Below are 26,693 nucleotides of genomic sequence, written 5' to 3' on the forward strand. Positions count from 1 at the left end.
GAAAGAGAAATTGAAATGAACACCCTTTGAGTGCGATTGGACAGGTAAGGCTTAAACCAATCGAGAGATTTGCCAAAAGTTCTTTTTTCAGAGCACCATTTGAGAGACAATGACATTGATTCTTTATTTTACAACAGTCAAAAGATATTCACTCATGCTTGACATTTTTTATACTTATGGTTCCTAATCTAGGCACACAAAGGTCGAGAGAGAGAGAGAGAGAGAACATAATGAACCGAGTGTGTGAATGGACAGCAGCACTTTCCCATGGTGTACTTCCTGTGCAGAAACCTGATGCTCAAAGAAGACTGGAAGAAGTTGGGTTACAGTGATATGGCCAAAGACACCACCAGCAACACCAGTACCACCAGCAACAACCCATCATCATCATCATCATCATCATCATGATCCTTGACAGACTGCACCAATGACAGTGGTATCACAATCCGTTGATACTTTCATTTTCAACTACTTCAAGCTATTTGACCAGTCTGATATATTATCAACAGCAGCAGCAACTCAAAAACCATAGAGACACTCACCGCTACTCACCAGTATGTCATGTCACATACAGGAATCCTCCATTGTGTTGTCATACAGCCATAATGGTATAGGTCACTAACAGTTCTTGACTAGTTATCTGTTTGCCACATATCAGGAGGATGTGATCTTTGTTGGGACATAGGAGACAACAGCATGAGTTATACAAATTACCACTTCAGTCAATCCCTTCTTAAAATTCTGCAAAAGAAAATGAAAAGTCTGAAAGATAAAGTTTTTTTTATATATATATTCAAGAATGTAAACTTTTAAGAAATTTCTTATTTTTCTTTGTCAAATTAAATGTTTTAAAGAGCTGGCTTGCTTGCAGAGAAAAGCAATTATTTTGGAGGGAAAAATGCCAGGAATGTGCAGACATCTGATGGCTTACTTTGTGATGTCAGTTTTCTTTCTTTGAATGGAGAAATTGGGAGAGTGGGTGAGAAAGAGAAAATGAATCCAAAATTGGATAGAAGAAAGTTCTGAGAGTGAATGAGAAAGAGTGAATCCAAAGCCTGTGCATGAAATGTAATTTCTGATACAATTTTTCAGTTAAATGTAATAAATCCAAAAGTGTGATAAATTTGGACATTGTGTCAAGTTGCTTTCTTTATGAAGAATGTCTGTATGCATGCATTTGGGTGACAGGATGAACAAAGAATGTTTTGACCTATTGTTTTTCGTCGTTGTTGTTGTTTTTTATCTAGTTGATGTTTGTACAGATGAATGAGTTCAAGTGGGGTTTTTTTGTTTGTTTTTTTGTTTTTGTTTTTTTTTCTTGTTTTTTTTTAAATCTAGTTATGTTTGTACAGATGAATGAGTTCAAGGAGGTTAGAAGAGCAGTGTGCTGTTCATATACTTCACACAGACCACCAGGAATGATTACTTTGGTCCTGTGTCTTGCAGATTTTTTCATTAATCATTACACTCATGATGATGTCTGTCAGTGAACACTTGCAGAAGGAAACTTGTGGTATCAGTGTGACAGGGTTGCATGGTGCAAAACTAAACCACTTCCTATTTTTACAAGAAAATATTACATGATGAGAATGTGGATAAGATTTAAAGTGGCAAAATTGTGTTGCTTGGAAACATTGATTAAACATGATACCAGGAATCTAAAGAGCACTTTTCAAAATCTTTCTCATGACATTCAGTACAGAGTACCCGAGTGCATAAAAACGACATGGCCTAAATGTCAGTGCTATCAATCAATTGGTTCATAATTCAGGTTAAGCATTTCTCTTTGTGACATTCAGACTGCTCTCCCACGGGATAGTGTGTCACTACAGTACAGCACCAACCCCACCTACCCCCCTTCTTTTTTTCTGCCTGCAAGTGTATTTGTTTTCTGATCAACAAAATTTTTGCCTGACAATCCTTTCAGTACATTGGGTTCTTCTGCATGTACCTTTTTTTTTTCTTTTTTTTTTCTTTCTTATATTCTTTCTTCTTCTTTTTATATTCATAAAAGTAGGCAATGAGTACAACTTTATTGTGTAGTTCCATGTCTAAATGGATTTTTATAGCTGCATTATCATCATCAAAAACAGATGTATGTCCTAAATTCTGTGGCTTTTCATGACCTATTCCCATGGTGGATATATTGAAAGTTGAACGTTCTCTGTCACTCCACCTTTTTCACAATAACCAGAATAGAATGTGACCAAGAAACTACTCTTAAATATTTCCCATACTGCCCTTTATTGTACAAAATAGACAACTGCTTTTGCCTTTATATGTCTTTGGATGGGTGCAGTTGCTGAATGCTTACAGCTCTGGATTGTGCCCCAATTTTATTGAATTTGATTCCCAGTTTCAGCCCACCTGGTGGGTTAAGGGTGGAAATTCTTCTGATCTCTCAGATCAGTGTATGTGCAAACCTGCTAATGCCTGAATTCCTATGTGTGAACATGCATGCAGATCCTGTGTGCACATCAAAGACCATGTAATCCATGTCAGTTTTCATTGGGTTATGGAAACAAGAACATACCCAGCAAGCACACCTCCAAAAACAGAGTATGGCTGCCTACATTGTGTGGTGAAAACGGTAATACATATAAAAGCTTATACAAACATTCGGTTTAACAAAGGAGTTGCAGCCCACAAATGCAGGAGGATGTCTTTGAACTGCACTATCAAAAAAGAGATGTGTAGACAGCAAGCTGTGTGAATGTCATCATATTGTGATATTGTGTCTGGCTTGACATACACTTATCAGTTTGCAATACATCCTTCAAGATACATGTTCAAAAGAAAAGAGACAGATGATAAAGCATAGCAACCTTCTGATATGAATCATACGTTCTGTTCAAGGTGTCATGTGCAGGGCATATGCAGTGGTATGTAACCCTACCTACTATTCACACAAACACACACACAAAACAGAGACTCACACACACTGTCTTAGCACAAAAATGGTTTATTATCCACAAATAATCTGTCCTCAGATTACAAAGCATACCATCCTTAACTTCCAGATCACATGCAGCATACACACACACACACACACACACACATCCATGCACATATACCACATACTCCACACAAGCATTAGTAATTCTGAAACAAGTGAATTGTCCACTTTCACATATTTGCAAACATTCTGAACAGATGCTGATATAAAATAAACGTAACCTGTTTTTATGCAGCTAAAAAAAAAAAAAAGAAAGAACAAAAAGTGTCCCAGTATTGAACAGACCTGTGTATAATACAAGTCCACTGTTCACAGAAACATCAGAGCTGTTTCAAGCACTTGAGGAGAGTGTCTTTGAGCCGGACACGGATTGCTTCATCATCACACAGAATGTGAGTCGACGTACTGTCCACATGGATGAGTGTGTCATCATTTGGCTGAAAAGATCAACAGATTAACGCATGAAAATTAAAGAGGAGAAACAATACATCCATGACAACTGCATAGGAACAGATATTCTGTTCAATTCTGTGTCTCATTCAAATCTTTTACTTTATATAACAAACAATGCATGCTTGACAACTGCATAGGAACAGATATTCTGTTCGAATTGTGTCTCATCCAAATCTGTTTTGCTTTATATAGCAAACAATGTATGCACGATAACTGCAAAGGAACAAATATCCTGTTCAATTCTGTTCATTTAAATCTCATTTCACTTTACACAGCAGAGATGTGTCATTTCCAGGTTGTTGTTTCTTTGTTAGTGTAAAAAATTTTGCTTATTCATAAAAAGAGAAAGACCTAGAAGAAGACTTTTTTTTAAAAACCTGTGCTCCACAATAAAAAAGATAAAAGGGATCACAGACATATATACCAGATCTATGCAGAGTTTTACAAATGTTTTACTTGCCTAACATTTCATTCATGTATTACAGCTTCACATTGCAAACACATGAACACAAATAACATTCAACCAACATTTTTTCCCCCCCAAAACATGATAAATAGGAAGAATGTATTTACACAGTGTTTAACTGGAATTAAATTCCTCACACAGGAACACAATAAAGTCATGCCAAGTTAGAATTCCATTTGTCCATGTGCTTTGTCCCTCCCTCCAAAATGAATGTGGTGCTGGTATTGATCATGAACACAAGGCAGACTGACTGCCAGTTTCAAAGCGATGCCATAGTGTGCAGACAGATCCATACATGCTATACAACATCTACTGTTAAAAAATGAAAATAAAATAATTTCTTTCAATGCAGCAGCAGATGCCTTATTTTTAATACTTTTTGCCATACCTCTGATATTCAACATCACTAGCATACTGAAAGAATGATGAACAATTTATCAAGAGATGAATAAATCACCTCTAAGTACTCACCAAATGAATGATGGATCCGTTTTCACGTTCTTCCACTTTTACAGAAGAGATTCCTTGCTGCAAATGGGGAGGAAAATAAAATCAAACTTATTCCATCAACTCTGATTATACAACACACCAGACACACACACAAATCTGTCTGAACATGGAAAGGCAAAACTATAACATATCTACAATTATTAAATATCTCCCACATGAAATCTTTTCTCAAACTGTACCTGAAGTCGTTTTTTCTGTTTTGCAAATGCTTTTTTTTGTTTTGTTTTTTTCAATGACTGACAAAGCATCTGGAATTCATATTAACAAGTGATCCTTGTCAATGTCCATTACAACTTCTGTGTCAATATGCAATTCTTGAAGATGTCACAAAGTACTAGAACTGTCACAAAAAAAAGTAATTCCAGAAAACAAATCCACTTGAACAAAAGAAACATGCATGCACACGTTACAGTGTGTACATGCATACATTATGCGCATAGTTTTGGTTGGCTTCCCGGTGTTTGGAAGGAAAGTAAAATTTGTTTACAGAGACTTGTAACTGCAGAACAGAGGAGTTCAAGAATGATAATCTGTGCAGGGTCATGGAAATCTTCAAAATCAGCCTGAGGGAGTTCATACGCTTTCTACCTTTAAGCAACAAGTACAAGTATTCTCGTACCAAAGCACTATTCCAACTTCATTCATTCTCAAAATATATACCATAATTTTCTGCCTTCTAGGCGCTAAAGCCCAAAAGGCGCACCCCCTGAACCAAAGAAAAAATTATTTTGAGGTTGTATGAGGCACATACATCTGATAAGCTGCATCTGCCATAAAGTAAAAATCCTTCATTTTGTCTCTGCTAACAGCGGATGTCGTTTTCCAAGTAGTGATGTCATCTTCAGAAAACTGAACCGCAGTCAGACTTGTTTTCATCTGTCTGTTGATTCTGCTTTGTCACCTGCAGTTTTCTTTTTCTTTTTTACACTTTTTTTAAATACAGTTTTACTGCCTTTAGTCAAATGTACACTGTTGTAAAGCGCCAGTTCGTTAACTTGTTCAATCAGAATCCAGTCTGCCTGCCCTGCTTTTCAGTCCTGTCTGCCATTTCGCTTTGTGTTCTGATTTTGAAAAGTGATCAGTTCACTTCCAACTTCTCTACCTTCACACCATAAATTTATCCTCAACTCAGTCACTGCTCTTTTTTCATGGCCTAAGGGCGAACTGAGATCACATTCAATTGAAATATTGTGTCGTATGCAATTTGGTTTCAATTTTATTTGATGGCGAACACGAACAGTGGTAAGACTGAAGTATTGCTGTTCAGTGTGATTGTGAATGTTTACTGTGATCAAAGATGTTGTCATATATTGAGTTTATAGAGTCAGGTGGCCCTATGTGGTGGTCAGAATTTAGTTTTCAAACATAAATAGGGTACATACAGCCAATAAGACACAGGGGTCAGATTCGAGTAAAATAGTAGCGGAAATTATGGTAATTTTATTTCTCAAATAAACCAAGCCTTACAGTGGAAGCATACAGAGACTGCTTTGTCTGGCCAGTTTTATTTGTAGGAGACATAATCACAGCACAGCCACAAGTGTGTCAGTGTTCTATACAACAAGCGTACCTGTGTGAGCATCTCCACAAGCTGAGAGATGTTGGGGGAACCAAACAGGTAGCTTTTGCTGATGGCTGTGCCATCAGCCCGTCTTTTTCGCCCAGGTTGACTTTGTAGGTGGGGGGGGAGTGGCTGCAATCAAATGACATGAAGTGTTATAAGTGAAAATGGTATGCGCTTCAATAACAACCTTGTGCAAACCAATAACGCATCACTAAGGCAGCACAGACTACATACTCACCATGATATGGTGTGCTATGTGTGCTCAATTTTTCTTCTTCTTGTTTTTTTTCACTGTGAATGAAATAGTTGAGTTTGCTGGGGTTTTTCAAGATAACAAGCACTATGCACTACAGGACAGACTGCATGTGAGAAAAACATGAACTGATAATAAGTAAGAACTCAAATACGCAACACATGCACACAAACTCAAACACATACACAAACACACACACATGGACATCTTGTCTTAATGTCATTAGAGTCATATTCACAACACATCAGTGGATGTGTGGCCTGTTTCTAACAAGCATATGACTGAAGCCATCCTGGACTGCATACATTCCAGTAAACTGAATGCAGCTAATCATACAATTCCTGCTACACTGAATGTCAGAGATGATGCTGATCTTTAACGTACTGAAATAGAATAATAACAGCAGCTGGTTATTTTTTTATGAATTTTTTTAATGAAATGTTGCGTTCAATGAAAACTGTTTACTGATGTCATACTATTATCAACTATGTTAGTGAACCAACCTTGAGAACAGATTTGTTGTCCTTGGATTCCAGGGAAGCGGTCAACATGCAGATGGCAGCTCCAGGCCTCACTTCCACAGGCTCCAGGTCAGCTGCCAGCTGAAAACAGTGCACACTGATGTTATTCACACACTGTCTGTTGTAGGTTTGCCACGTGTGTAGATAACAGACTATAGCTGTAACACCTGCAAGCACCTGTGTGCTTCCAGTCTTGGGCTGTAGAGCCACGTGCACTTTCATCATTGAGAACACAGACTGTGTCATCTTCACAGTCTGATGGGCTACCAAGAAAAGGTGTGTGTTTGTGTCTGTGTGTCTGTGGGTGTGTGCATGCATATTTGTACGCATGCGCGTCTGAAAGTGTGTGTGTACATGCGCATGTGTGTGCTTGTGTATAGCAGGTATGCTTGTGTGTTCACAGGACGTGCATGTAAGCATGACATGCATGCTGTGTGTGTATATATGAATGCACGCAAGTGACGGAATTTCCGAACAAATGATGAAGTTGCAGTTGTTTCAGTGTGGGAATGGTTCAGCAGCTCACAATGCTTGCTTGTCACACATCATCCCAGTGTCAACAAATTCCAACACCGTGACAGTTCTGGGTGGGTTTTTTTTAGTTTGTTTGTTTGCTTCTAACTTCTCAAAGGAAATAATTCTCCAATTACACTGGACACACATAACCAACACTTTCTTGATTAACATCAAAACCACCAGGTATTTGTTGTAGCTGGAGTGAAAAGTGTATAAATGAACATGAGCACTTGCAAGCACTGACATATCCCTTTTACCTCTGGGTCAATGTGAATGGTTTCCCACTGTCTTTTCACCGGCAGATTCAGCACTTCGTACTTCTTGTAGGTCAGTGGTGAAGGCTCCTGCAGAGAGAAGATACACATGACTGGCATACAGAAACAAAAACCACAGTAGATAACATGCAATTCTGCTCTTGTGAAAGTACAGCACTGAGTTTTTCCTGACAATATTTTGCTGAAATTACACACACACACACACACACACACACACACACACACACACACACAGACTTAAACATATGCACACAAACATGCACACACACACGTGCACACACACTCACTCAACATGCTCCTACCCAGTCAATGACGAGATCGGTGCGGTGCGGAGCCAAAGGGGGAGGACTCATGTAGGACTCGGCCACCACCAGGTGCAGAGGCTTCAGGTCACGGATCAGCATGTTGGTCTGTCCGAAGCTGAGGGTCACGTCAACTGGCAGGTACAGAACCTGCAGAAGGACGTGTCAATATGGTACTGCATTGCATGGCATTGCATTGCACTGCACTGTATTGTATTGTATTGTACTGCATTGCACTGTACTATATTGCATGGCATTGTATTGCATTGCATTTGTATTTGTATTTCTTTTTATCACAACAGATTTCTCTGTGTGAAATTCGGGCTGCTCTCCCCACGGCGAGCGCGTCGCTACACTACAGCACCACCCATTTTTTTGTATTTTTTCCTGCGTGCAGTTTTATTTGTTTTTCCTATCGAAGTGGATTTTTCTACAGAATTTTGCCAGGAACAACCCTTTTGTTGCAGTGGGTTCTTTTACGTGCGCTTAGTGCATGCTGCACACGGGACCTCAGTTTATCGTCTCATCCGAATGACTAGCGTTCAGACCACCACTCAAGGTCTAGTGGAGGGGGAGAAAATATCGGCGGCTGAGCCGTGATTCGAACCAGCGCGCTCAGATTCTCTCACTTCCTAGGCGGACGCGTTACCTCTAGGCCATCACTCCACATATTGCATTGTATTGTATTGCACTGTATTGTATTGAATTATTACTTTTTGTCGCAACAGACTGCAATGTGTGAAATTTGGGATGCTCTCCTCAAGGAAACCAGATAGCCACAGCACAGTGCGCCAATTTTTCTTTTTCTGCCTGCAAGTATATTTGTTTTCCTATCAAAGTGGGTTTTTCTACATAATATTGCCAGGGACAATACTTTTGCTGTCATAGGTTGTTGTTTGTATGTGCATTAAGTGCATGCTACACACAGGAATTTGGTAAATTATGTCAACCAAATGACTTGCGTCCAGACCACCATAGAAAGTACTGGCTAGTGTGGGATTCAAACCTGTGTGTTCAGGTTCTCTTGCTTCCTAGATGGGCGCATTACCACCAGGACACCACTCCACCACAAATACTGCATCTGTGTGCATCAATATTAACCCCTTGACTGCTGCTGACCAGTACGCTCATCAGTGAAGGGCTGTCACCTCACTGAGATCAGACAGAGCTAACAGGTAAGGAGGTAAGGATGTCAGTGAAGGGCTGTCACCTCACTGAGATCAGACAGAGCTAACAGGTAAGGATGTCAGTGAAGGGCTGTCACCTCACTGAGATCAGACAGAGCTAACAGGTAAGGATGTCAGTGAAGGGCTGTCACCTCACTGAGATCAGACAGAGCCAACAGGTAAGGATGTCAGTGAAGGGCTGTCACCTCACTGAGATCAGACTGAAATTCCAGGTCTGGATGTCAGTCATCATTGCATATTTCGACTTCTTCCTTTTGGGATAACATTACTTCTGTTCAGCAAAATCAATTACACCATTAATATGAACACAAATAGCAACTGCACTTCAAACTCATGCCACACTGATTTCATTTCACAAAGGGTCAGCTGTCAACGAGTTAATATGAAATATGCACACAGCCAAAACTGTGGTGTTTGGGGGTTAATCTCACACATAAAATGAAGATTACAAAAGAAATAATGGAAAAAAAACATGTATATTTCTAAAAGTTCATGCATCTGAAAAATATTGAATATACAACAAGGATTGTAACTTACAACACAGACCAATCTGGTCTCACAAAGCATCCAAATTTACAGCTGTTTATCAATATATCTAATTTTCTAAAAATGAGTCACCAGATATGCACCTGGATTTGAGGTGACTGATACAGGCATTGATGAATAGGCATGGATGTATTATCACACTCACCTTCATCATCAAAGGCTGGTATGGCGCCAATGCATCCATGTAAGGAAAATCTGGTTCTGGAACATGCATTTGTAGAGTGCATTTGCATGCATCAAAACACATATACTGATTTCCGTAGTTTTTCTCTTCATGAATCTTAATATTCTCTCCTCTTATGTGCACACACACACACACACACACACACACACACACACACATACATACATACATATGTAGGATTCTGCCACCAAGCGGTTGTGTGGTTTTGAGCTGGGAGTATGGCTGCCTACATGGGTAAAAACGGTTATACACGTAAAAGCCCACTCGTGTACATATGAGTGAACGTGGGAGTTGCAGCCCATGAACGCAGAAGAAGAAGAAGGAGAAACCTCTTCAAAACCTCAAATCTGGCTGCCGAGACAGAGTGTATTGTATTGTGTTTTATGACAATGCACTGTATCGCATTGCATCGTAGTTTAGTGTATTGTATTCAACTGTGTGGTATTGTTATTTTTTGACACAACATATTTTTCAGTGTGAAATTTGGGCTGCACTACTCAAGAAAATCATGTTGCTGCAGTGCGGTGCCACACTTTTTTTCTTTTTCATGTCTGCAAATGTATTTGTGATACTATCACATAGGATTTTTCCATAAAATTTCGCCTGGGACAACCCTTGTTGCATGGACAATGGGGACACTGAATCTGATCAGTATCCTTGGAATAATGTAGCCATTAATAGCAGATGCACCATACCTGAAACTTTGCCAAAGCAGACTTATATATATAGCTAGTGAATAACATATCCAACCATTCAGTCCCTAGTGGGATGCATTATGACTCGACCACCAATCCAGGTGTGGAGTGACTGTGTGTGAGGCCTGATCACTGTGTCTCAATGCCTGATCAGCGCATGGGGTTTATGCAAATATCAGACACATGCTCCCTTGTTTTTTATGGCAGATGTGGAGTAGCGTATATGGATCAAGTCTGCACGTTTAGACACTTTAAAACTGGACCTGTGACAGAGGGTGCAGAGTACCTGTGAAGATGATGCAGTTGGCCGGGTTCTGGCCCCAGGTCTCCATGAAGTGCACTGCATCCCCCATCCTCAGCGAAGGGTGACCCGTGAACACGATGCACGGCATGCGGAAGTCACTCCCCATGTCTGAAGACAGTGTTCCATGAAGTGATTCATGAAAAATGGTGCTCAGTAGTAAGTCAGATAGGATAGGAACACACAAACAAACAAACAAGTTTCATTTTCATTTCTTTTTCTTCTTTTTTTCTTTTTTTTTTGATTACAATTTCTTCTGAGAACTTGCTTTTATTGACAGGATTGATGCTTATCATAAATGTACTGATTAGCAAGCCTGTCTAAAGCTTATGTAATGTCATTTTCCAGTTCATTTCAAAGGTGCATTTGTGAGTGAATAGTGTGTGCATACATTTATTAATAATATCTCTGTGTGTCTGCATGTCAGCAGATATATATGTGTATGCATGTGTGTGCATGCATGCAGGTATGTGTGCGTGCATGTGTATGCAAATATGCATTGTATGCATGTATGTATATATGCATAAGCCGTGCATTAAAACAAAAGAGCACATAGAATATCTACCAACAAATGAAAAGTAAGAGCCAGACAATGAAAGAACAGTGAACAACACAGAGCATTAGGGACAACATAAATACAACACAAGTGTACAATACCATTAATATCCTTGAAGTGCTTCAGTCGGCCACAGTTGACCATCTGCACACCAAATCATCATTGCGAATCATGTCATTAAAGTTTGAGAAAAATATGGAAACAAATCAAACCAAACTACCTGAAACAAAATCTGTGTCCTCATACAGGCGAGAATCAAGATCAGGACTGGATCAAAACATGAAAAAAATAAACACATAGGTCTCCCTCAATGATAGGCATCAAATGAACGGAACACATGTTAATAATTAATATTTCTGTTAATTGTTATTTTTCTCTCACAAGACAGAACAACTGATAATGTCTCAGACAAAAATTAATACTTCTGTTTACAATTATTTTTCTCTCACACAACTGTTCATTCCATGCAGTCTGCAGTGTCCGATCCACAAATACACAACATCAAAATACAAATGAAGATTGACCATAAATACTGACAATACCTAAATGCAATAATTTGGCTTTTAATTGCACTTTCTGGTACAGTGATGGACAAGACTGACCATAAATACTGACAATACCTGATTCCAATAACTCAGCTTTTAATTGTGCTTTCTGGTACAGTGATGGACAAGACTGAAAAGGCAAATTATGTGGTCTTTCATGCCCTGCTCTCACAGTGACCTCAGTTTCAATACCCCTCCACTTCCGCACTTGGGATGACTTTTTTCAAGGTCTCAGTGTTGGTGGATTCATGGGTGACTCTTGTTGGATGGTCTCCACTCGGGGCAGACACTCACTCAGTCTGGCTCCACAGCTAAGCCATCACTGTGGTCAGTAGGTGGTGTCCTAAGTACAGTAAATCAGAACAGTCAATACCGAACACCACCGAAGTGACTCAGCAGCAGTGCAGGGCTCCTCTAGTGTGTGGCCTCCTGGTGACCTAACATTGATGGTTCCCTGTGGCCTGCCGGTACTGGGACTGTGAAAGATGAACTTGGGTGTGACTGTGTATGGGGGACTCAGAACAGGTGGCGTGGGAGTAATGCCACTGAAACGGTGCAGGTAATGGGGCAGCAAAAAAAAAAAAAAAAAAAAAAAGAGAGAGAGAGAGAGAGAAAAGACAGGGGACTTACCTCTGTGTGGGGGAAAGGACTCTCTGGGATGTACACTTTGCTCTGTTTGCTCTTTCCCAGCCTGAAACAAAGTCACACAACAGTGCAACTAAATGGCAACATTCAAAAAATCATCTTTTTTTTAAAACTGAAATTCACAATCAGTTCTTCTTCCCCAAAGCTAGCTACTGAGGCACCAAGATCGACAGAGAAGGAAAGTGGCAGAGTGGTTATCAAGACACTTATCTGCCAATACAGGTTCTGTGAGGGTCTGGGTTCGAATACCAGCCTCACCCGTTCTCTTGAGTTTGACTGGAAAATCAAACAGATCATCTGGTCATTCGAATGAGGCAATAACCTGAGACCCTGTTTGCAACATGTACTTGGAACACTGAAAAAGAACCCATGGAAACATAAGTGTTGTTCTCTGGCAAAATTCTATAGACAAAATCCACAATGATAGGTACACAAATAATTATGCATGCACTCAAGGCCTGACCAAGTGCGTTTGCTCATGCTACTGGTCATGGATCTGTCTAACAGACATGGCATCATGAAAATGGATTTGTCTGAGCGTCGCAACAACTGTATGAGATACTGAAACAGACGGACTTAATGTGGACAGACAAGAAAAAATAACAACACAAAGCACTGCAGCATTCTCAACAATTCTGAATACGCACACATACAGGCATGCAACTGCTCACACACATGCATGCATATAAACAAATGCACCCGCCCCCACACACACTCACACTCACACACACACAATCCACACACACATGAACAGTAAGTGACTGACAGCTTAAAAAACTCAGTTAAAAAACATTTAATAAAGAATGGATAGAACGTCCACCTGGAATGAGGTTCTGAAGCAATAATAAGTATAAATCTGAAAAAAAAAGACAAAAACTTCTCACTCAGTATAATACACCTTGGAAGCTTATTGGGAGAACAAAATGTCTTAAAAAGATGTTAATGTATAAATAATAATGAGCCAAGGAAAATGTGGCAACAGCCGACAAGAAATAAGAACGATATCTACACAAAACAAAGACGATGGTGTGTCTGGATTCTCACCATTCAGCATAAATGTTGGAGTAAGCCAGGGAGATGTCAGACACAGGTGAGAGGAAGTAGACAGGTGTGTTGGGCACAGGGGAGTTGTCCAGGTTCATGAAGAGACATTCAAACAGGTCATAGATCACGCCCGCAGGGTAGCAAGGCACCAGTACACTGCCACCCCGCGTCACCGTTGACACTGTACAACACACTTCAGAGTTCAGATCTGACATGTCAACTTGACACATCACTGTTCAGTATTAATCATCAGATCTGATACGTTGATACAACACTACACATCAATGTTCAGTATCAACAATCAGATTGGACATGCCCGCTCTACAGGCCAGGTATCGCAATATGCAGTGATCACATGCAGTTAGTTATCACAAAATGTGGTTAATACATTATGCATTGATCACATTATGCAATTATCACTTTAAAGCAATTATCACATAATGCAGTTGACGAATATACAGCAATCACATAATAGTTAATTCACTGTGCACCTATCACATGATGCATTTATCCAGTGGGAAGAGAATAACTCACCACAATTCTGCACAAATTCCACAATCATGGGATCAGGTAACACCAGCGGTGTCTGTGTCACACCAGTCAGGATCATCACATCGCTGTTCTTCAGCTGTGTCTGTTCCATCGACTGTCAAACACACACTGCCATCTTCAGTACAATACACTGTCAAACACACACTGCCATCTTCAGTACAATATACTGTCAAACACACACTGCTATCTTTAGTACAATACACTGTCAAACAAACACTGCCATCTTCAGTACAATATACTGTCAAACACACACTGCCATCTTCAGTACAATACACTGTCAAACACACACTGCCATCTTCAGTACAATACACTGTCAAACAAACACTGCCATCTTCAGTACAATACACTGTCAAACACACGCTGCCATCTTCAGTACAATACACTGTCAAACAAACACTGCCATCTTCAGTACAATACACTGTCAAACAGACACTGCCATCTTCAGTCTAATATACTGTCAAACAAACACTGCCATCTTCAGTACAATACACTGTCAAACAAACACTGCCATCTTCAGTACAATATACTGTCAAACAAACACTGCCATCTTCAGTCTAATATACTGTCAAACAAACACTGCCATCTTCAGTACAATACACTGTCAAACAAACACTGCCATCTTCAGTACAATTCATCTTCAGTACAATACACTGTCAAATAAACACTGCCATCTTCAGTACAATATACTGTCAAACAAACACTGCCATCTTCAGTACAATATACTGTCAAACAAACACTGCCATCTTCAGTACAATTCATCTTCAGTACAATACACTGTCAAATAAACACTGCAGTACAATACACTGTCAAACAAACACTGCCATCTCCAGTACAATATACTGTCAAACAGACACTTCCATCTTCAGTGCAATACAGTCAAACAAACACTGCCATCTTCAGTATAATAAATCAAACAAACACTGCCATCTTCAGTACAATATACTGTCAAACAAATACTGCCATCTTCAGTACAATACACTGTCAAATAAACACTGAAATCTTCAGTACAATACACTGTCAAACAAACACAGCCATCTTCAGTACAATACACTGTCAAACAAACATTGTGTGTATACATGTGCAGACAATCAAATATGCATATCAAAGATCTTGATATCCACGTCAGTGTTCAGTGGGTTATGAAAACGTGAACATATCCCAGAATGCACAACCCTAAAAATGGAGTATGGCTGCCTACAAGGCAGGGTAAAAAATAGTCATGCAGACAAATTCCACTCATATAAACAAGTGAAAGTGGAAGCAGCATGCCATGAATGCAGAAGAAAAGGAAAATGATCCTTCATCTTATGTTGAATAAGCTCCTGATTGCCACTGCATACAATTCATATTATTCTGTAACCATTTCCATTACTTCTACTGTGATATGGTGAAGGGTGCTCCTGCCTTATAGATTAAAGCTTTGGTATTTTGTCAAACTGCCACAACATTAAAAAAAAACACTTTTTGAGTCATTCAGATATCCTTAAGAAATTAGACAATACACAGTGGCAAACACAGTCAATCCAAACAGACTTTCTCTGTCTTACTTTCCCTCTCCCTTACTCATTCACATACATGATTTCACACATATCATGCATGCACTCACGCATGCACACATGCCCGCACGCACATGCACACACAGAGTAAGCTAAACAAAACAAAATTCAAATAGTTTAAAGAACAGAAATTCACTTTACCTTTGGGTGTGTGGTCAATGTTGATGAGGCGCCTAAATAGCAGATCTGAAAAGACAAAATAACATTTGCTTCCTTTCAAAATGAGATAGAAAACCCCACCTGATTTGTCTAGCGGGTAACAATTATATGCAGAAACTTATGATTTATTTATCACTGCACAATTCCTTGTCTTATGCTACCAAACTCACCTTTTGCAGAAGAACAGTTTAAATGTTCTTCAAAATTACAAAGCATTTTCAACATATTTTCATGTGGCACAAACTCCAAGCACTTGATGCAGACTAATCCTTGACAGTTCAAGTAGTTTTTTTTCAAAGACTTTCAAGATCACTCATACTACTTTTCATCACACTGCAGAAAAATCCAACAGCTTCTAAGTATATTAGAAAAACTAAAAAAACAAACAATGTTTCAATGGGTTTTTCTTGTTTGTTGGTACTATTCAGAACAATGTCTTACACTTTTACTTTGGTTGAATTAAGAAATGACAATTTACTTTGTTGGGTAATACAATATTAGAGAAAGAGAAATGCTGAATTACCATTACACATTCACTGTGTGTTTAGACCCAACCCTCTGCTTATATCAGAGATTGATAAAAGCTAACAGTTGGGCCAACAGTAAAGTTAGAGCTGTATGATCATTGGTTTCTCCATTACAATGGGAATTCATTTACAACTCAGTCTCTTGTGAAGGACTACAATGACCAAACTATGAAACAAGACTGCACTGACTCTTAATGCTGCAACAGTGGGAGCTAGCTGGTGTTTGGGGACCATCCCACTGCCAACTATCCCATTGCCCTCTTGGCCCAAAAAGTGTAGATATAAACTGGGCAAGAGGCACTCCACTATAATCAAATTCTTGCCCAGGTAATCAGGACAGCTGTTGCCTCTTCTGCTGTTCAAATTGTCATAGTCAGACACAACAATTATACATATATTCACTGTTGAGGCATGTGTACCTTTTCATGAGAGGACTGGATCAGCCAGTTACAGCTTCCTATGGCCCAGCCAGAGCTGGTGGGTGACACCTGGAGAGCTCCAAACACATCCTGTCACAAGGTTCAACAGCTCTGTTGTATATTTCAACAACAACAACATGAAAACTTTGCTCTTTAAAACAATGCATTATTTTACCACACACACACACACACACACACACACACACACACACAACCTATTTAAGGAAGCAAAATGCACAGATAGTGGTAAAAACAAGTTTGCAGAAACAGAGAGAAAAAATTACACTTCACAATAATTCTGATTTCCTGTGAAGTTATCAAAAAGCTTGCTCTGTTTTTACCCCAAGCAGGATATCTTAAATTGGCAGAATCTCTCTCTCTCTCTCTCTCTCTCTCTCTCTCTCAGACACACACACACACACACACACACACACACACACACACACACACACACACACACACAAACATATATTACAAAGTATGCTGCTCCCATTATTACAAATTAACGTTTAATATTTATGCATGGAACACATGAAAAATCTCGCTTAAAAAAAACATGCCACCATGAACAGAGTTTGTGACCTTAAATTGAACTTCATAATACTGGAGGCTGGAAAGAAATCCAGACATTTGAACATTAGGGGGAAAAAAATAAAAAAAATAAAATAAAAATAAAAAAAAAATAAAAAAATAAAAATAAAAAAAAAATATATATATATATATAATATATATATATATATATATATATAAGGAGAAAGAGAAAAAAAAGTTTTCAAAATTGTTAGTCTATGGCTGCTGTTGGAGGAAGTACTGTAACAGAATCAGTAAGGTGTTGGACTTCTGATCCAGTGTTCAGCAGGGACCAGGGTTCAAGGACCTATTTCAGAATAATTTTGTGTCCATGAGGAAGACTATATTACTCCAATTTTCCCCACTCCACCAACATGTAAGTGGGCACCAGAACTTTGGTTTGGGAAAGGTTACAACAGCGGAATTAGACGATTGGGCCTGGCCCTCCAATGCTGAGCCCTAGACACACTGAGCAGAGCCCTAGACACATTGAATGCAAATTCACTGCCCCAGTGACCATATAAGGCTATGGGACCTTTAACTTTTAATCTTAACTATGAATACCCATCTCACCAGTTTCTGGTTGTGGCCGACAATCTGCACTTTGGACAGGCAGGCATCAATGTCATGCTGGGTGAACAGCTTCCGCCATCCCCGCGGTTCTTTCGCTGTCTTCAGGCATGATGGCAGCAAGCTGCAGACAGACAGCACAGTTTCAAATACATTCATATATATATATATATATATATATATATAACACATATCTACCTACCAACCTACATACATACATACAGACATGCATACAGATAAAGACTGATATACACATACAGATACAGACAGACATAAAGACATACAGACAGACAGACAGATAGATAGATAGATAGACAAACAGATAGACTGTTGTCATACTGAAATAATTGAATACATGCTTCCATCAACTGTAGTGCTATCACATATGAACCTGAAACAAATACCATATTTCCCATTTCTTGACATGTTCCCCCAATCAACAATAATAGTTTTAAAAAATATATATATTAAAAAAAAGTAAATTGAGATCATTGTAAAAAAACAAAAACAAAAAAAACAACAACAATAACTAAAAATTCTACAGAGATAATCGAAGAAAACCAATAAATAAAAATTACACTGAGGATATCATGAAAATCCAGTCAGTAACAAATACATTGAAATAATCATGAAAATCCAATAAAAAATAATAAACTGAGATAATGGTGAGAAACCAATAAAGAAATAAAAAATGAATTCAGAAAACAGTAACAAATGAACACATATTCTAGCAAACAATCATTCACAAAGTATACAAAGAGCCAACTGTTGGCAGACACACAAACACACAGCACCGCCCCTACCTGGCAAAGTCCCTGTTTGAAGGTCTACACACACACACAGCACCGCCCCTACCTGGCAAAGTCCCTGTTGGAAGGTCTACACACACAGCACCGCCCCTACCTGGCAAAGTCCCTGTTGGCAGGTCTACACACACATATAGCACAGTCCCTACCTGGCAAAGTCCCTGTTTGAAGGTCTACACACACAGCACCACCCCTACCTGGCAAAGTCCCTGTTTGAAGGTCTACACACACACACAGCACCGCCCCTACCTGGCAAAGTCCCTGTTGGAAGATCTACACACACACACACAGCACCACCCCTACCTGGCAAAGTCCCTGTTGGAAGGTCTACACACACACACAGCACCGCCCCTACCTGGCAAAGTCCCTGTTGGCAGGTCTACACACACATATAGCACAGTCCCTACCTGGCAAAGTCCCTGTTTGAAGGTCTACACACACACACAGCACCGCCCCTACCTGGCAAAGTCCCTGTTGGAAGATCTACACACACACACACAGCACCACCCCTACCTGGCAAAGTCCCTGTTGGAAGGTCTACACACACACACAGCACCGCCCCTACCTGGCAAAGTCCCTGTTGGCAGGTCTACACACACATATAGCACAGTCCCTACCTGGCAAAGTCCCTGTTTGAAGGTCTACACACACAGCACCACCCCTACCTGGCAAAGTCCCTGTTGGAAGGTCTACACACACACACAGTACCGCCCCTACCTGGCAAAGTCCCTGTTGGAAGGTCTACACACACACAGCACCGCCCCTACCTGGCAAAGTCCCTGTTGGAAGGTCTACACACACACAGTACCGCCCTTACCTGGCAAAGTCCCTGTTTGAAGGTCTACACACACACAGTACCACCCTTACCTGGCAAAGTCCCTGTTGGAAGGTCTACACACACATACAGCACCACCCCTACCTGGCAAAGTCCCTGTTGGAAGGTCTACACACACATACAGCACCGCCCCTACCTGGCAAAGTCCCTGTTGGAAGGTCTACACACACATATAGCACAGTCCCTACCTGGCAAAGTCCCTGTTGGAAGATCTACACACACACACACAGCACCGCCCCTACCTGGCAAAGTCCCTGTTGGAAGATCTACACACACACAGCACCGCCCCTACCTGGCAAAGTCCCTGTTGGAAGATCTACACACACACACACAGCACTGCCCCTACCTGGCAAAGTCCCTGTTGGCAGGTCTACACACACACACAGCACAGTCCCTACCTGGCAAAGTCCTCTTCCTTCCAGTAGCTGGCTGTCTTCAGCTTGGGGTTTCTCTCCACGTACCTCACAATCTCCTCCATGAACATCCTGCACACCACATCAGTCAATAATAATAATAATAATAATTAGTATTTCTATCAATGTTAATTCACATTATATCTTTCCAAGTAAAAACATGCTCAGCTGTGCTTTACATTGTAAAACTCCGCGTATAAACACATTCAAATATAGTATATGACACCAAAAGTAATTTTTCAGAGGGACAAAGGGGAGGTTACCTACTTCCTGGAGGTTATCGACCGTAGTTTCGTTTTCTCCGCATAGGCGGATAGTAGTTTGCACAAGACAGGAATGTCAGACCCCTGCCGGAGTCTGCACTAGTTGGGTCACGGTTAAGTATGTGTAATTAAATTCACATTATATCTTTCCATGTAAAAACATGCTCAGCTGTGCTTTACACTGTAAAACTCCGCGTATAAACACATTCAAATACAGTATATGACACCAAAAGTAATTTTTGTAAGTGCATGCATAAAACCATCAAGCAAAACATTCAACATAAATTTCAAACATCACAATACCTAAATGATGAAATTACATATCACAACACCAAAATCCCAATATCCCAATGCCTGAACCCATAACACAATTCTTGAAACCAAATCTGAATACTTTAAACCAGTTACATACATCACAATGCCAATATAATGCACAACTCAAATCAGAACACTCAAAGTTAAAAAGTCCACCTTACACATCACACAGCAATCTTCACATCAGTCATACATCACTGCGCCTTCACAGCAACAGCTTTTCTCTCTCTCTCTCTCTCTCTCTTACACGTGCACACACATACACAACCCCCCCCCCCCACACACACACACACACACATACACACACACATACACATAAAACATCCACACACCCACACAATACACGCCCACACAAGCACACACCTTCCAGTCTGTAGCGTGGGCTCCGTAGCAAAGATCTTGCCCCTGAAGTTGGTGAACTTGGTCAGGTAGGGCAATGCCAGCATAGTGCTGTGATTGGAAATCAAGATGGCATCGATCTGAGACATGTCCACCAAGCCAAACTGCAAAAAGACAGTTATACAAACATTATTTCAACAAAACAGAAAATCTTTCACATTTATGACAAGTAATAAGTTCATGAATTAGAATATGGCAAAACTGGTGATTATCTCCTTTTAACATTTTTTTTTCCTCCAAAACATTGGTGATTACACATCAGGATGTGTTTATAGACTTCTTCAGATAAATGTGTTATTTCAAACAATGTTTCATTAAAATCTATTTATCAAGTGACCCAAGCAAATGCCAAACTTGGTCAGAAATGTATTGCAGGTACATATGATGTGCTTTATAAACTAATAATTTTTCATATAGTGTAAATAAAATTCACACTGAACATTTCAATGCTTTCGTTTCCTATTGTTGAATGTTCCAAGTCCTACTTTCCTTCACCCCTTTCAGTTGGTGATGTCTAAAACCAATCTAGTTACACTTCAACACCAACAAATATTTAAACAGAAACTTCAATAAAGGTTCTCGTATGTGATCATGAGACAAGCAGTATTTTTTTTCAGGCTGAAATGTTAAAAAAGTCTGATTTTGTGGTGTTTCTTTTTTCTTTGTCTGTTCACAGGCTGTAACCCCCACATTTACTCATATACATACGTAAGAGAAGACTTTCATCTGAATGACTGCCTTTTAGTTTTACCCCACGATAAAAGATGCCCAGGCAACAGTGAGATCCCATAACAAGAGAAAATCAGCTGGAGCTGACTTATCAAAACTGAACTGATCCAAGTATTAAAGTACGAAAGGAGATGAATCAAAACCTCACCTCTGGTACAGCAAACTCAAAGGCGCCATCGATGAACACTTTGCCTGCACACTCTTTCAGTTCTGGCATCTGTGGAAACATAACGAAAAAACGAAAAAATGGCCAATTCTGCTTAATATGCATACATGTGCAGCTGCATTTGCTTTCTCAATTTTGTTATTGTCTTGAACTGTCTTCTTAGAAAAGAAAGAATTCGCAAAATTAAATATGTGTTTAACCCCCCAAAAAACTTTTTTTCTGCTACTAAAGCAGATTTTGACAGAATGAACATATACGAGGGTCATTCAATAAATAAGGTGAATTTTTCGGTATAAGGACTTCTAATACAGATAGAAGCTTCCTTTTTTTTTCTTTTTTTTTTTTTTTTTTACTTCTTTTTCACATTGATTTAATTTGTTTTGCAGATTAAAGAACAGACTGAAGCGGACCAGCTTTCAACCACCTCTCCAAGGCCCTGCACCGCCAACATGAAGACCTGCTGCCCTCGTCCCCTGCCGAGATGGAAACACTCCCTGACTTCGAGGAACCGGCCGACCAACTGGAAGGAGTCTCAATCATCACAAAAGTCCCTGGCATCGACCAAAAGGACTGCCAAGCCCCTCCCCTGCTGAAAGCTCTGACACTGGAGATGATTGAGACTCGGTACAATCCCAGCGAATGGACGCACGTCTTCACAGACGGATCCTCGGAGGGAGCGGTGAAGAATGGAGGAGCAGGCATCTTCATCAGGCACACAGATGGAAGACTGACCCCTGGAGCCTTCCCCACAGGAAGAATCTCCTCGAACTACAGAGCGGAGACAGCAGCACTACTCCATGCTGCACAAGGCCTCAGGACGTCAGTCAACCCACCACCAAAGATAGCCTTCTTCACTGACTGCAGATATCTCCTGCAGGGACTCCAGTCAACCAGAAACGAACAGCAGCTGACAAACATCAAAGCAGCCCTTCATGACCTTTCAAAACGGTCGACTGTCACTGTTCAGTGGGTTCCTTCTCACTGTGGGGTCACGGGGAACGAAAAGGCCGATGCTCTCTCCAAGGCAGGCAGCAAAATGAAGCAGTTCAGCCACCCCGTGACCTACAGAGAGGCCAGGACCATCATCCACAACCGTTACCAGAACCAGTGGAAGAGAAGGCTGGGTGCAAACAGTGGTGTCGATCCAATCCACCAGCTCCAGAGACACCAGCAGACAGTCCTCTTCAGACTGAGAACTGGCCACTGCCGACTACTGAGTCACCTTCACCGTATGAAGATCGCCCACACTGATGAGTGTCCATGTGGCACTGGACCCCAGACCCCTGAACACATCCTCCAACACTGCCCAACCCATGAAGCTCTACGGCGTCAAACCTGGCCAGGGGGCACAGAGCTACAGGCGCAGCTTTGGGGAGACCGCCACGACCTGGAGAAGATCGTGGGTTACATCGTGGCGACAGGGGTGACCGTCTGACGCAGCCAAAACATCGAACGCAGAAGAAGAAGTTTTGCAGATTAAAAAAAACTTTGAGAGTTTTGGCGATTAACAAAGATGGCCGACCAAGAAGCATGCTCCAGGATTGAACAGCGGTCAGTTATCAAGTTTTTGGTTGCTAAAGGGTGCAAACCAGTTGAAATTCATAGGAGAATGTCAACTGTGTATGGTGCCACATGTTTCAGCCGAAAAAATGTCTACAAGTGGGCTAAATTGTTTAAAGAAGGACGGAGCAATGTTGAGGATGAAGACAGGCCTGGAAGGCCTACAGAAGTGAGGTCTCCTGAGGTGATCGAATCAGTCAATGACCTCATTCAGTCTGACAGAAGGGTGACAGTGGATGACAGTGCCAACTACTGTGAACTGCTGAGGCAGGTCAAGAAAGACATAAAGAACAAACGCAGGGGTCATCAGTCAGAAGGAGTCATCTTGCATCATGACAACGCAAGGCCTCACACAGCAGCCCGAACGGTGCAGACCATCAACGACCTGGGCTGGGAACTGCTCCCTCATCCCCCTTACAGCCCAGACCTTGCCCCTTCAGACTTTCACCTGTTTGGTCCCTTGAAAGCGTTCACGAGAGGCACGAAGTTTGAAAGTGACGATGAAGTCAAAAGTGTTGTGAGCGACTGGCTGAGACATCAGTCCAAAGATTTTTACGCTGAGGGAATACGGAAGCTTGTGCACAGATGGGAAAAGTGTGTGACAGTTCTGGGAGACTACATTGAAAAAAAAAGAAAAAAAGTAAGCTTCTATCTGTATTAGAAGTCCTTATACCGAAAAATTCACCTTATTTATTGAATGACCCTCGTATGTAAATTTCTTACTGATGTAAATTCTCTACACATTCTTCCTGTCATAGGCATGCACACAAGCATAAACAAACACATACGTACACATACATACACACAAGATAACACAACACACATGCATATTATACACAATCTGTCAATCACACCACCACAAATGACATACATAACACAAAATATAAAACAGAAATCATGAAAAGGAGAAAATTCAAACTCACCAACTTCTCTGCAAGTTTACGTTTATCACCTCCCCCAGTGAAACAGTCTGTCACTTTGGTCAGAATTGTCCTGAGCACAAAGCATGAAGTTTACAAATCAACATTTTACCCATCAATTTTATCACAGATTGACAAAAGCTTAAAGCTGGGCCAACAGAGAAGTGAGAGCTATATGATCTATGGTTTCTCCACTGCAATGGGTATCAATTTACAGCTTAGTCTTTTGTGAAGGACTATGACTCTCATACTATGAGACGAGACTATACTGGCTCTTAGTGCGGCGGCCTTGGAAGCTAGCTGGCCTTTGAGGACCATCCCAGTGCCGACTGTCCTAAAGCCCTCCTGGGCGAAAGAGTGATGATATAACTTGGGCAAGACTCTCTCCACTATAAGCAAATTCTCGCCAAGATAGTGCGGACAGCCGTTTCAATGGCTATAGTCAGACATGACTATTGTACACACACACACACACACACACACACACACACACACACACTAATATTTCATCCTGACCAAGGAAAAGAAATGCCAGCTGCAAACAAAAATCCCTATGCGATGAAAGCAGTCACAATACAATTTGCAGTTAGATACAAAGATAGTCACTGTGAATAAATAACTTCTGCACAAAGTTTCATGTCATAAAGCTTATGGTTACATTCAAAATACTGATGAATCTTTATTTGTATTCTGAATAACATAACAATAGTTCATTGTGGATCTGTGTTTTACCCCATAAATCCTTGAACTGAAATTGTGTGTGTGTGTGTATGCGCGCACGTGTGCATGTGTGTGTGTGTGTGTGTGTGTGTGTGTGTGTGTGTGTGTGTGTGTGCATGTTAGCAAGATCCAAGATGATCCAACTGATTCAGCTTTCAATTTCATAAGTAAATTTTGTACCACCTATAAAAACAACACTGCGGTGCCACTCTGGAAGGCTTACACTCAAAGCTAATGGTCACATAGACTTGGACTCCCAGGTCCCAAACAATGAAAACTGACCCTGGAATGGTGAGGAGAGGCAGGAAGTGAGTGATTTGTGAAATGTCCAGGCCACAATCCAGCATGAGGGCCACGCCCTTGAAGTACAACACAAAGCATGGCTTGCTGGGGTTGTCTGACAGGCAGATCTGAAAGACACAGATTCATGCTTTAAGTTGAGTTAAACTTTAAGTAGATCTGTCTCTGACAATGTGAAAATGACAGGTGATAGGTTTGGGTTTTCTACCTGATAGATGATAGCTCTCTGAGAGTGAGACAGATCAAAACCTTGTTTTCTTAAAAAATGCACAATCGACTCAAGTCTGCAAGTAATGCAGATGCTGAAGATGGCAACCAGGAATCTTTGTGAATGCTTTAAAGTTAAACTGTTCCTTTTATCTGTTATTGTTGTCATAAAATAAGGGATTTATATTGTTATTTCTTATATACAAAATGAAATATCAAATTTGAGGAGATGACTGTGTAGCTAAACCTTTGTTAATTATACCAGTGATGTCAGTATCAGTAGTAGAAGCATACAGTCTACAAAATACACAATAGCAGCAGCAGATGACACAGCTACAATAGTAATGACTTTGAAGTAATAGTATATGAAATATATGTGAATCTAAAAAAAAATTTGCTATATCATGATCAGCAGCATTCAGTTTGCTGCAGGATTATCTTACTGAAAGTTCTCAATACAATTACCAGTTGTCTGGCTTTCAGTTAAATACTTGATTAAACACCTGTGACCTGTGATACATCCTTGACTACATGTACATGGTTATTGGTATCTTATTTCATCATTTGGTTTTGAACATTAAAATCAAGAAATGGTTTAATCATTCCAAGATTGATATACATGTACTAACGTAAGTACTGTGCCTTTTGCTTCTTTTATCTACATATTCGATTGGAAAGTTTTCTCTCTCCATACTTTTCATCATTAAACATCCCTTTTCCACTTTTCAAACCAGACCCACATCACACCCAACTAAGTTCGGTGAGATAAACAACAAACAAACAAGTACATTAATAGTCACTCTTAATAAGAAAAGCAGACAACAGACATTGTTTTCCTTCGAATATTCAATTAGTCATGACTTGCACCAGGAGCGGCACAACCGCTAGTGTACTTCATTCATTTCATTTATTTCATTGTAATTGTATAACTTAGTTACATCTATTAAATCTGATTTCGGGCTCATGACAGTAAAATGCAAGAAATACACATCTTATAGGCTACTTATAGTGGTAAGTTTTGAATCTCAAGAAAAACGAAACGAAGGCACCTTACAAGTTTCATTTTCTTTCAGTGCGCCGGATTGAACGCTTGTCTCCCTTATTATTCGGGCTCTCCACATGCGGACAAACTAATTGGGGATTGCAGCAGGATGTACGCGATTGTGATTCCTTGCGGAATCCGGAGCA

General features: G+C 40.3%; 1 protein-coding gene across 1 annotated transcript; it reads right to left on the minus strand.

Moving 5' to 3' along the window:
- Positions 1–2,974: 2,974 nt before the first annotated feature.
- LOC143293426 (integrator complex subunit 9-like) lies at positions 2,975–26,613 on the minus strand. Its single transcript, XM_076604281.1, has 21 exons — positions 26,560–26,613; positions 25,281–25,408; positions 24,282–24,351; positions 21,781–21,849; positions 20,868–21,007; positions 19,912–19,998; positions 17,876–17,996; positions 16,733–16,822; positions 15,769–15,813; positions 14,054–14,165; positions 13,520–13,700; positions 12,461–12,521; positions 11,387–11,429; positions 10,715–10,840; positions 9,695–9,750; positions 7,817–7,966; positions 7,497–7,583; positions 6,706–6,804; positions 5,956–6,078; positions 4,347–4,403; positions 2,975–3,393 (listed from the first exon to the last, which is right to left on the minus strand). Exons 1-21 carry the CDS (start codon positions 26,566–26,568, stop codon positions 3,277–3,279), a joined length of 1,971 nt encoding a protein of 656 aa, XP_076460396.1. The 5' UTR covers positions 26,569–26,613; the 3' UTR covers positions 2,975–3,276.
- Positions 26,614–26,693: the final 80 nt, after the last annotated feature.

The sequence above is a fragment of the Babylonia areolata genome, chromosome 1 (genome assembly GCF_041734735.1).
Source record: "Babylonia areolata isolate BAREFJ2019XMU chromosome 1, ASM4173473v1, whole genome shotgun sequence".
NCBI lineage: Eukaryota > Metazoa > Mollusca > Gastropoda > Neogastropoda > Buccinidae > Babylonia > Babylonia areolata.